The sequence below is a fragment of the Antedon bifida genome, chromosome 9, assembly GCF_963402885.1.
Source record: "Antedon bifida chromosome 9, ecAntBifi1.1, whole genome shotgun sequence".
Lineage (NCBI taxonomy): Eukaryota > Metazoa > Echinodermata > Crinoidea > Comatulida > Antedonidae > Antedon > Antedon bifida.
The window spans coordinates 13582120-13594679 of NC_136234.1; the positions used below are offsets into that span (position 1 = coordinate 13582120).

A 12560-nucleotide genomic window follows, 5' to 3' on the forward strand; every position below is an offset into this window, starting at 1 on the left:
AAAAAACTATAAGTTACTGTAAATTATAAAGTGACCCTTATAAAATTGGTTCAGGTTTAATGCTTATTTCGTCATTATAATTTGATAATTTTACTGAATAGTAAATAACACGCTCCAGTGAATCCTAATAGTGCATCTATCTCATCAACAGCTTATTACAAAAAAATTATTTATTACAATCATCTTAATAAATAAATTACTATTTATAGATTGAAATATTCTGTTCTTTTATTTTACATTTAATTTTAATACATAATTCTATAAACCAGTTATTATTATACAAAGGTGTTTAAATATCAAATTTGAATGGAAAAGTACAAATCAATAAGTATTGGTTTTGCATATTGATTGAAGTGAAACCTTTGAAAATATGCATGGTTCGATATTAGAAACATAAGGAATATTGAAAGGCTGGATTTTGATGGGGAGGCACATATTTTTCATCTGATTTTTTTCTTTATTAAATTTTTATTCTTAAGTATGACATAAATCTTAATGGAAAATGGAATTTCCTTTGATTGTAGCGTGTATTGTGTTCCATTACATGACAAAAGCTTACGCACGCTTCATTTGCATCATAATGTATACCCCCAGGTGGTAAATCGACGATTCCAACATGTTTGTTTACAGTAACGATTACGCATACAATATGAAATAAAACTCACCACACCCACGCCATTTCAATACTGACGCAGTTTACGCACATTTCTTTCATTTCAGTCAGACATTTCTTTAATTTTTTACACTAACAAATAAACCTAGAAATATGGAAGGCAGCTGTGGACAATGTATGAAATATCTGTTGTTTGTATTCAACTTCATTATTTGGGTTGGAGGAGCGGGAATATTAGCTCTTGGAATAATACTATACATAGGAGTTGAAGATTGGATTAAAATTGAAGAATTGGAGACACTGTTGAACAACGATGACGAACTTTTGGAGTACAGTTCATATATCCTGTTGGGAGCAGGTTCGTTCATCTTTATTGTGGCGTTTATGGGTTGTTGCGGCGCTATCAGTGAATGCCAATGGCTTCTAGGCTTGTATTTTGTGTTTCTGTTTATCGTGTTTTGCGCACAAGTTACCGCTGGTGTCTTTGCCTCATTATTTTCGATGGAATTTGAGGAAGCTGTGGATGAAAACATGTTATCCGGGTTTAAACAAGCTTATGGGGACGGCGAATACGCAGAAGGGTTGACCAGAGCATGGAGATTAGCAGAGGCATCATTGGAGTGTTGTGGATACAATAATGGCGACGACTATAACTACGCTAGAAATGTATCCATATATTATTATAGTGGTGATAAAAAAGATGATGGATTTCCAGATTTTCCTGAATCGTGCTGCGTTGGAGCTTCGGATCCGGACTACGTTTCTACAGATGAAGCTCAATGTCGGAGCTCGTGGGATAATGATATGGAACGTCTAAAGGATACAGAGTCTTATCACGGGAAAGGCTGCAAACAGAAGCTTTCTGATCTGATAGAGGAGTACATACACTGGATCATAGGAGGTGCGATTGGAATCGCAGTTGTAGAGCTAATCTGCATGATCTTCGCAATATGTGTTTGCAGAAGCATTGGCGAGGATTAAATAATAAAATAACTAAACAATGTTGATCCAATTTATACAAATTTCAAGTAACAACGAATAGTAATGACACAATCAACAAGTAAAAACTATATTATTCTAACAATAAAAAGTTTTTTGTTACTACAATTTAATGCTCTTGTGATTTTCTATGAGGCAGTGTTAAAGGAATCAGTCACTTGTCACAAATACAAGAACATAAAGCCTACAATAGCCAGAAACAAAACAATTATTACAGCTGGGGAGAATAAACTTTGATTACTGTATAGGCTCTGGGACTATCTGCCTTTACATATTAAACACTCATCATTGGACAACTTCAAGACAATTTTCAAAGCTCAATTGCTCTCACTTTCTTTTTGATAGCAATGATCATTGCAGTGGCAATTAATTGATTTATATTTTGTTGAATAATGATGAATAATTGATAACTAATTTAAAAAAAAAATTTTTTTTGTATTGTTAAACCAAAACTTTTTTTTAGACCTGTTAATACTGATAACTGTGCACATAAAATGTATTTTCTCGAAAAAATCATTGAAAACCAGAACAAATTAAATTTTGGATTCTCAAACATTGATTCAATTAACAACAATTGAATATACAACAAGTGACGGTTCCTTTTGTCCCCACTACTAATATGACATTTTTGTTTTTTAAGAATTAAATTGTTTTTTTAAACACGGATTAAAATGTAATTTAAATTAAATAAAATTGGTTTAGTTTATCACTGTTTGTAATACTTTCAACATTCCATTAAATAAATCATTATTGTTTAAACGACAAAGATGAGAAAATCTGATAGGACTAAAACAAGTTAGTCCAACCAAGATTCAAACTCAAATTTTGATATGTTGTATCCTACCACTGGGGCATGATAGTGGTATGTTGAAATTAATAGTATAGCATTAATTCTTTTTACTTTCGGTGTACTGTGGAACTTTCAATTGTATGTACGCTGACTGGTTTAAAGTTTCTCTACCATTAAAAAATATAAACATTAAGTACTAGTTACAAGATATTCACATATTATTAAAAGGCTTTTTTAGTCATTGTGTTTATCTTGATTTTATTATTATTATGACATTATGCCATTAAACAAATGTTAGAAATAAAAGAAAAGTTATCTTTTATTTTTAGATAGTTGGTCAGTTTCTGTATCGATTCAACACAGGTTTAATTGTATTTACGCTGACTGAGTTTCTCTACTATTACAAATATAATTTATATTAGCAGTTATAAGTAAATATATAACTAGTATATTGTGTTGAAAAGTTAAAAGCCCTATTCTTAATCAGTATTAAGCATTATTAAGTGTAGCTATTGGTTTACTTTTGAGAATCAATTTTGTAAATACAGTTGTGTTGGTTAAAATATTTCATACCTAATTGGGTAATTATTAAAAAATAGTAACAACATTTATTTGATTAAATAATACTTAATTTCATAATAAAAATTAACATAAGTTTCAAATTCAAAATTGATATACCGTAAAAAGCCTATATTGTATAAAGAACTTGGATTGTGCGATTGTGACCCGAACCCAAGACTCTGCTATACCAAGTATGTAAAGGCCAACTCAGACAGCATCGTACAAAAAGGCCCAACAAAACGTCTTGACTTGTTGGTGCTGTCTGAGTTTAATCCTGATGAGATGCAGTAGCGTAAGGTGTAGTTCTAAGGTTGTCAGTAGAACTTTAAACATGTTTGATTTTCTTCCGTTTAGACGACTCATTGGGCCTTAAGAAATTTACCTGTTATATTATTTTGTCATTGTCATAAAACAAAATCTAATTGATCTGGACATATAAATAAAGATTGTTTTGAATGGACTAAGCGAAAGTTTGTTTGAATCATTTTTTAATTTACTAAAAATCATCTTTACTAAACTACTCCTACTGTTTTTACTGCTTTTTACATCAGCATGCATATTCATATTTCCATTTTCAAAATCCATTTCTGTGACAAATTCTAATTCCATCAGTAGTAATATTAATAGTTCAAACAGTTTCTACTTTTTCCAAAGTATGTAGTTTATAAAAGATAACTCTTCTCAAATCAGGTGGAATTTTCCTTGATCGTTGTACAATAAAAGCTTACGCATGCTTCATTTGCGCATTACAATATATACCCCCAGTTAATAAATCGATGATTCCAAAATGTGTATTTATATGGTTTCAAGAGATTAAATGTACCACACCTATACCCTACTAATGTAGTTTAGGCACATCAATCGGGCGCTGTTTTTAATTTTTGAAAAACTACAATGAACCTGCAAAATATGGATGGCTGTGGATTACGTTTTTTTATTGAGCTGTGAATGGCCAAGCGGTTAAGACAGTGGAACCGTAGTACCTTGCCATATTAACATCGGCAAGGGTTCAGGCCTCACTCGCTCCATGGTTTTGGTGGTAAAACGAGTCTTCTCGGAAAAGGACTATAAACTGGAGGTCCAGTGTACACATCTGGCTCATGTTCACTTTAAAGAACCTAGTACATCTTTCGAGACAAGTAGGAGGTTATCCCGGTGTACTAGTATACACTCAGCCACTCATCAAGAGGGCCCCTTGATTGTCAGCATACGCTGTTTAGGGTCACCCTCTATAAATAAGGTGTAATAAAAAAATAAAAATAAAATAAATACGTTGTATGAAATATTTTTTGCTTGTATTTAACTTCATAATTTAAATTAATATTTCAAATCTAATTTAGATAGAAACAATTCATTCAATTGAATAATAAACATGAATATCAATTAATATGTATGTATGGGAGTTTTAATTTAAAATTGATTGTACAGTCAAATATATAAGGAACTTGGAGTTTGTATTGAACCGAACCTAGACCTTTGTGGCATTATGGATAAACACTGTATGCATATCAACTATTTATCTGTTTACAGACTTTATTTTGCCATTGTCATAAAAAGAAAAAAACTATATCTTTATTGCTTTAATTAAGAAGAAGCTGGTCGTGTAAAGAAAAACAAAACTGTTTCGGTAACTTTTATCATCCAAATTTGTTATTACGATTTATTTGTTGACAGCAAAATCATTTTATCGGAATTTCCATTTATTAGAATACAACCCAGATTTAGAAATTGGAAATTCCATTGATCGCAACCTGTATTGTGTTCCATTGCATAATACAGCTTGCGCATGCTTCATTTGCATCATAATTTACCATTTATGTATAAATAGATGATTACACATCATGCTTGCTTATGGTTATAGTTAAACACAAAACAAAATGCAATCAACACTGACTGACGACGCAGCTAACACACATTTCTTTTTATATTCTGTAAGACTACAACGAAGGAACCAACAAATATGGGGATTTGTGGATTACGTCGTATGAAATGTTTGCTGTCCGTATTCAACATTATATTATTTTTTAGTGGAGGAGGATTATTGGGTCTTGGAATAGTATTAAAAACAGGAGCTAGAGAATGGCTTAAAATTGAAGACCTAGAAACTATCCTGAACCATGATAAAGACCTTTTGAAACACAGTTCACATTTGCTTTTGGCAGCAGGCTCAATCCTCATTTTTGTGGTGTTGTTCATTGGCTGTTATGGCATTTGCAAAGAATGCCAATGGTTTCTGACTATGTATTTTGTGGTTCTTTTTATCGCGTTTTGCTTACAAGTAACCGCAAGTATCTTAGCATCAAGAGCATTGGAAGTTGCCAAAGCTGAAAATAACACTATATCTGGGTTTAAACAAGCTTATGGGGACGGCAAATACGCAGAAGGGTTGACCAGAGCATGGAGATTAGCAGAGGCATCATTGGAGTGTTGTGGATATAATAATGGCGACGACTATAACTACGCCAGAAATGTATCCATATATTATTATAGTGGTGATAAAAAAGATGATGGATTTCCAGATTTTCCCGAATCATGCTGCGTTGGAGCATGGAGAAATAAGTTATCCTCCATGGTTGAAGCTTCGGATCCAGAATACGTTGCTGAAAATCCTGCAAAATGTAGGGATTCGTGGGATAATAATATGACTCGTGTAGAGGATACAGACTTTTATCATGGAATGGGTTGCAAACAGAAACTTTACAAGCACATATACTGGATCTCAGGTGGTGCGATTGGAGTTGCATTCCTAGAGTTACTATGCATGATCTTGGTAATACGTGTTTGCCGAAAAATTGAACACTATTAACATTTACTACTGTGTAAATTAAAACCATGGGAATTGAACAATATTGTGTAAAATTTAGAATTATTTTGTAATATATCTACTACGAACCAGTGTCATGGTAATGATAAACAAAAAGTAAATAAAAGTATTTATTAAAAGTTTTTAAAATAGGAAACTATTAAAGAGTCATCTTTTGTTTAAACACAAGCATTTTAGACCAGTGTTGTTCATTCAAATTTTAGTTGAATAGTAATATTATTTTTTATTTACAATAAAGTTATAAAAATATTCTGTTTTTATTGGTTTTTTTTAAATAAAAGGTACAATATGGTTGAAGCTTTTTATAGTGATATGCTCAGTTGCAATGCCCAACAACAAACAGTTGTGTTTATAATCATAAAGGGCAAACAAAGTTGCGTCATAGCTATGTTAGCTACAGTAGTGGTACGTCATGAGGTAATTTCCTGATTGATCGTAATCAAAACGGTAATGGGTTTGGTCTACTAGCGTTCCTGCTCCAAACTCGTCAGTAGAAGCCTTGATGAAGTAAGCCTACCTGTTGGTGACTATAGAATGGTCCGGAGATAACGACTATACTTCGGCTTTAGTCGTTAGAAGATTGAAATATTTTGTTAGAGATATAGTATACAGTGTTTGATTACATTAGTGTAGATGTGTGTCAAAGTCTATATTGAATTGATGTTCCGCGTTATTATAGATAGGAAGATGAAAATGGTAGTTGGATGTAATGATCTTGTATATCAATTAGATTGTCATGCGGTAAATTGGTTAATCCATGTCATTTTGGTTAATCCATATTATTTTATACATATTTTTAATAATTGTTATGATTATAATATTAATAAAAATTATATTTGTCAGTATAAATTTCATAACATAAAAAAGTAGATATAAAGAAGAAAAGCAAAGAGATTATGGAGCGGCTATTCCTGAATATACAATAATAAGTACCGCAACTATAATTTATAAATTTTAGCCGACCTTGTCAAAGGTCAAGCACCTATAGCCTACGCTACGTTTCGATATTCAATATTGAACTTGACCTGACGTTGGACTTGAACTACTGATCACACGATCAGTATAGTATAGTATAATATAATCTAGCTAGTATTTAGAAAAGATATAATTTGTGATTTTAAAAAAAATACATTCTCATAGACAGAGTCTAAAATGGTGGATGGAAGATTATTCCACAGCTTCGGTTCGGAGTATCTTATATTGTGTTGGAACGAGTTGGTTTTATGTCCTTAGTCTGTGGATAGAAGAGTCAAAAGGAAGGTTGCTGAAAGGGAGTGTTGGCCTAGGAAAAAAAACACAAGGAAGACAAGAAGGAAATTGTACTGACTTTCCTTACATAATATTTACTTACTTGGTTTTCCAGATTCTCTCCACTATCACTATTGTCCTGATCTGACGAATAAGAATCATCATCATCATCACTTTCATTGTACCCTGCATCAGCAATGTTATCTTAAAAGAAGAAAAAAAAACAAATCCTTTAAAAAATTGATAGAAATTATTTAATTTATTTATTCCAGATGCTGATTGACGCAATGATTGATACATTTTGACTGAACGTTAGGAAGTTTTCTATTTGCGAAGACTGACAACCTATGTCAATATATTGTTTGAAAGTTTGCATGGCAAAATCGATATGTTTCCAGTACACCACATATTAGTTGTTGAGTTTCCAGAGGACGTATATTGATCGAAACGTCGGTCGGTAACTATATATACAGTACGTGGTGTACCACAAACTTAATATCAACCTATATCAATTAATTTCATTTTTTATGTATTATGTTCTGTGCATCGATTCTGTGTGACTTATCTCAACAGTTAGGTCATGGCAATTGATGTGTCGTCAGCCATTGTCTGGACCTAGAAACCACCAAAACAGGGTTAATGAATAGAGCAAAGGATCGCATGCACTTGTTCCTAGGTGACAGCAAATCAAAAGCTCCATATTTTGGAATACGCATATTGGGTCAAATCCTTATTTTTGAGAACTAAAATGTATTCTGTTGTTTAAACATATTGTAATAAACCATAACAATTGGAATCTTTCAAAGTTACTAAAGCAAATAGTGTCTATTTTACTACGATAAAAGAAAATTTATGTTAGTTATGTCTGATTTCCTGGTACCACATATATTACTAAACTAAAATAACAAACAGCAATAGACAAATGATTTTATTTTAAATTCACATAATATTAACTTTTGACTAGCTAACCCTTTGCATCTACATCCATCCATAACATAACAACTAAATAAATAGGTCATCTATAATTAGCTATTCAATCACACATGATTTGACTCTAATAATCAAAGCTCTGAATGAATATGGTGATGTAATTCAATTGGGTCCCGTGGGCCTTGTGCTTTCTTATTGTGAATTAATTATAGTTTAAAAATAGCAGCCACAGATAAATTTGTGGATTGACTATTGTAAAATAGAAACGATGACTGACATACTGTATAGTAGTAGTAAATAGTATGTTTATTATTTAAATCAATCATACATATTTTTTATTATAATTAATACATACTTTTCATTAAAGATATATTGTCCCCTGAAAAAAAAATTTTTTTTTTTTGTTAAATATGCTATTTTAATGCCACATAATAGTTATTTACTTTGACCAAAAATTGGGTCCAAAAATGATTTACCCGAGAAAACTTTAAAGCAAAAAATAGTAAAATTGTCTGTCAGACAATGGATTTTTTGGTTAAATTTAATTTTTGATGTTGTCTTTTTATAAGTGAAATCATTTTATTCTTTCATTTTTTTTCTATGGAAGTAAATAACTTCAGTAACACTGCAAAATGGCCTATTCAAAGTCTGTTTTTATAGATGTGTATTGTTCAGGAGGGCTTTTTTCATATATTAGTATAACTGACCATTAAACCTACAGAATTATAACCCTATGCTCGACAATTATCCCAGGTTCAATTCAAACACAAAACTTTATATTGTTCAACCCAAATATAATCCCACCTCTTAATATTTGATTCTGTAGCTAGGCCCTATGGTATTGTACTATATCAGGAATACAGTAATTGTTACTTTTGTATTTTTGTATACATAATTTTTATTCATCTACTTTGCAAAATAAAGTGACCAACCGTTCATTTTAGAGAAAGTAGTATCATTTTTGTGCACAATACTTAAGTAAAAACAAATTACTATCAAGTATGTACTCGGAGCAAACATTAAAGCCTCTAATCTCGTCAAATAACATACAACTCATCTCCTTTACAGCAAGATTTATATACGCCAGCTAACGTGATTAATTGCTATATCAAAATCTGCGGTATCGTAATCACATCTGTGAGCTCAAATTAAAAATGAAGATGGAACTTCAAGAGAAAATTAGATTGCAATTATACTTGTATTCTGTAAAGCTTTGTCTCAACTATAAAACTAGTGTGATATGCCCAATTATGGCAGTATGGTGGTAGTTATATGACATCATCATGTCTATATATGGGCACATCACATTTTTGTGTTGCATAAAGTTTCTTTCTTTTGAATACATTTTGCTATTCATATTGTAAAGTCAAAAATTAATTTTTTTCTGCCACCCTTCAATAGCAGCATGGTAGTTGAAGTTGAACATTCGAGCGCTTAGCGCAGCGCAGACCATAGCCATAAAATCAGTCCAGGTTCATAATTCTGGAAATGGTACAACAAATCTTAGAAAGGATCTTGAAACTGAAGGCTCAGCCTAAACTACTTGTGTACACATAAAAGAACCAGTTTATCCTAAAGGAAGAATATACGGTTCATCCAGATGACTGATGTCTTGGTTAATTTTTGTTGTCTTTGTGGACAGACGAATGAGCGAGTTTAGGGCAGATGTACAACACAGGGGGATCCTTACATTACTGTTGATGAAAGCTGTTATGCGTTGTCCACACACATGTGCCATTCAGTCCAGTAGGCTGCGAGGCGCAGGCTATTATTCTAACATTTCATAGAAGGCAGAAGCTTTAGACTATCAGATATTTAGAATTTCACACACAGTCATGGTTGCAGATGATAGTAACACTCTGTCTTTACCATTGGATCTTGCAATTTCCAAATTGCTGAGAACTTGTTCTTACCTTGTAGTGTACTCACTTGACTATAATAGTAAACTGGTTGGCTGGTCAGACCTATATAAACATCCTAACTGCCTAACTTCTGTGCATCTGTATGTAAGTTCTTTTTTTAATAATTGTCGGAAACAGGATAAATAAAATTGATCTTATCTTATCTTACCTTGTAGTCGCTTGCTTAATTGGTCAACTGGTTGGCTGGACAGACCTAATACACTGACCACTGCAACTTCTTTCTCCGTTTCTTTGGTCTGGTTGAATAATCGTAATTGACTATCTTTCGACTTCTGTAAAACCTGTTGAACAAACATAAATTACTTTTTATTATTTATTCACTAATGAAACGTTTTATAGCAAGATGTGCCTACTGTATTTTACAGTATTACTTTTCAGCAGTCAAATACAATAACATCACATGATTGGTTTATATAAACAAACTATAATTATTTTTTTCAATTACTTTAATGGTGTGCTGTTTAATACTGAGCGATAGCTACTTTTCTACAAAGGCTTGCCTACAGATGCATTACAATTAAGTAAGGTGTTTTGCATTTTTAAGTACATTTTCAATTTCAGCCAAATACTAAATCTATTTCATGTGTTTACAGATTTTATTTTTAATTTAAATAATAGAAATACAGTTCCTATAATTCATTTTCGTTTTTAATCAAAATTATAGAACAGAAGTTCTTCTGTAAATATAAAATATTATATATAATAGAAATATATGAATGTCTGTACACAATTACTACAACCATAAGTGTGTGTAGTACATGATTAATTTATTGATTTCACATGTAATGAACTGCAAAATTTCAAACTACGTTCACCAATAATTAGCTGGTAATCTTAGGACCTGCTTCTATTGACCAAGAGAATACATTTATTAAACTGTATTTAAAAAAAAACTTTTGCTTTGTCTTTTCTTCTTTTTTTCTTGAAATATTTGTTATGTCAACTTTTATATTTATACTGTATTTTAACAAATTGTAAATATGTGCCCCAATTCAACTTTTTGGTTGCCACGGCATTTATATTTTTGATATTGTATTTTTTATGTTTTATTGAAATAAAGATACCGATATCAAACCTAATTTTCTTACCAACAGAAATGGGTCTTTTAAAAAAAAAACCATAAAAAAGAACCGAACTCCAATTTATTAAAAATAGTTTCTGTGGAATAATTTTTAGCTGCAATGCAATCGCGGTCTCAACTTGACCTCACCTCAAAAGGACATTAATGGTTTTAGAATACCTTCTACAACCAAATATGGAGATTTTAAGTTTTAGTATTTTATTATACAATAAAGTTATTTATTTTAATGTATTACCATCCTGTATAAAGTGCACTCCAAATGTTTAGTGTTTCAAATAAACGTCAAGGTCTCCATTATGAATTAAATACCTGTACCTCTCACATTCCTCTGTTTACATTTTAGCTCCATGGCTACAGCCATGACATCCAAGAGGTTGGTCTATTCTGTTAATACACCCTCAATGCAGTAGTACTGTACATATCTCTAATATAGTATCATAAACTCATAGTATCATAGTATTTGGTTACCTCTGACATGTTTATATCTCCAGTTGCTAGGGTTTTATACCCTAACATTGTCCTGTTCTTGTAGCGTTTCCTCCTCTGAAGCATTATTTGTAATCTGTTACCATCTCGTTTCAGAAAATGTGGATACTGATAAAAAAAAAAAACAATACATTTTTAATATAAATATGAAATATTTATTACAAAAAAGGCTGCTCATCTGACGATAGCTACCATCTACATGCATCTCAATATTTATCAAATGTTTTTATAGACTCTCCTTTCCCAGATGTGCTTTTTGGGGGTGTGCGCGTGCCCAGTATGAGTTTCTGAATACCCATTTTTTCAGCCTTGGTAAACTATAAGCATGGTAACTCTTTTCTATGCTTCCATTCTCTTGAATATAACTGCTGCCTAAATAAGCGGAGCGAATAAAGTGTTTATAATTTAAATAAACTCGACACTGAAATCCCGAAAGAACAGTTTACACACAAACTGTACCTATGAACATACATTTGTATGCGCAAACACTCAGTGCTCCATAAAGCTGGGTTCCCACTACCATGCAACGCAAGGATGAAAGCTGCAACGCAAGCGAATTGACCAACAGTTAGAATAAAACATCGCTTTTATTGGTCAATTCGCTAACGTTACGGCTTACGTCTTTGCGTTGCGTCTTAGTGGGAACCAAGCATTAGGGTGTACTGTACAGTAGGTCAGGGTAAGAATTTGTAGGTGTTTACACATTAGTGATATACAAATGGCTCATTTTGACATTTTAATTAACTATACACGGTAAAAAAAAAACGGAATAAATGTACATTTGTTTGTGCTCTATCAGTGTGCAGGGCAGGTACTGTACAAGTCTGACCTGTATTTTTAATATGTATTGTACATAGATGATGTTGCAACAGTACAGTAGACGAATTTCATTTGACATATCATGACAGGTGTTTTGAGCATACAAGTGAAAAATGATAATTTGAGTGCCTCTTTCATCCTATTAAGCCAGAGTTCCACATAAACAGTATCAGATGCGCAAAAGCTGTTTAACTACAGGTTTCATTACACACTATGTTTATTCAGTAATTGTGCAATGTTTTTGATAAAAGAACCCAGAGAGGATTTGAACCCAGGACCCTGGGATT

General features: G+C 32.1%; 4 protein-coding genes across 6 annotated transcripts in view; 3 read left to right on the forward strand and 1 right to left on the reverse strand.

Moving 5' to 3' along the window:
• Window positions 1-12560, forward strand: part of LOC144852162 (protein YIF1B-A-like) — a 238405-nt gene that overhangs the window by 50405 nt on the left and 175440 nt on the right. The window lies entirely within an intron of this gene.
• The window catches only part of LOC144852145 (phosphofurin acidic cluster sorting protein 2-like), a 72619-nt gene that overhangs the window by 38882 nt on the left and 21177 nt on the right, over window positions 1-12560 (reverse strand). For both annotated transcript variants that reach the window (XM_078709885.1, XM_078709884.1), the window contains exons 4-6: window positions 11437-11562; window positions 10036-10168; window positions 7139-7239 (exon numbers count right to left, since the gene is read on the reverse strand). In XM_078709885.1, the coding sequence (XP_078566011.1) occupies window positions 7139-7239; window positions 10036-10168; window positions 11437-11562 (360 nt within the window). The remainder of the gene's footprint in view (window positions 1-7138; window positions 7240-10035; window positions 10169-11436; window positions 11563-12560) is intronic.
• Window positions 680-3423, forward strand: LOC144851873 (tetraspanin-18-like). The gene has a single exon (XM_078709523.1). It carries the CDS (start codon window positions 767-769, stop codon window positions 1592-1594), a length of 828 nt encoding a protein of 275 aa, XP_078565649.1. The 5' UTR covers window positions 680-766; the 3' UTR covers window positions 1595-3423.
• On the forward strand, window positions 4863-5979 carry LOC144851881 (tetraspanin-1-like). Its single transcript, XM_078709533.1, has one exon. The coding sequence runs from the start codon at window positions 4924-4926 to the stop codon at window positions 5767-5769; it is 846 nt and encodes a 281-aa protein (XP_078565659.1). The 5' UTR covers window positions 4863-4923; the 3' UTR covers window positions 5770-5979.

Excerpts from the sequence above, each read along its gene's own strand:
- LOC144851873 (XM_078709523.1), top strand. The coding sequence starts at position 767 with ATGGAAGGCAGCTGTGGACAATGTATGAAATATCTGTTGTTTGTATTC.
- LOC144851881 (XM_078709533.1), top strand. The coding sequence starts at position 4,924 with ATGGGGATTTGTGGATTACGTCGTATGAAATGTTTGCTGTCCGTATTC.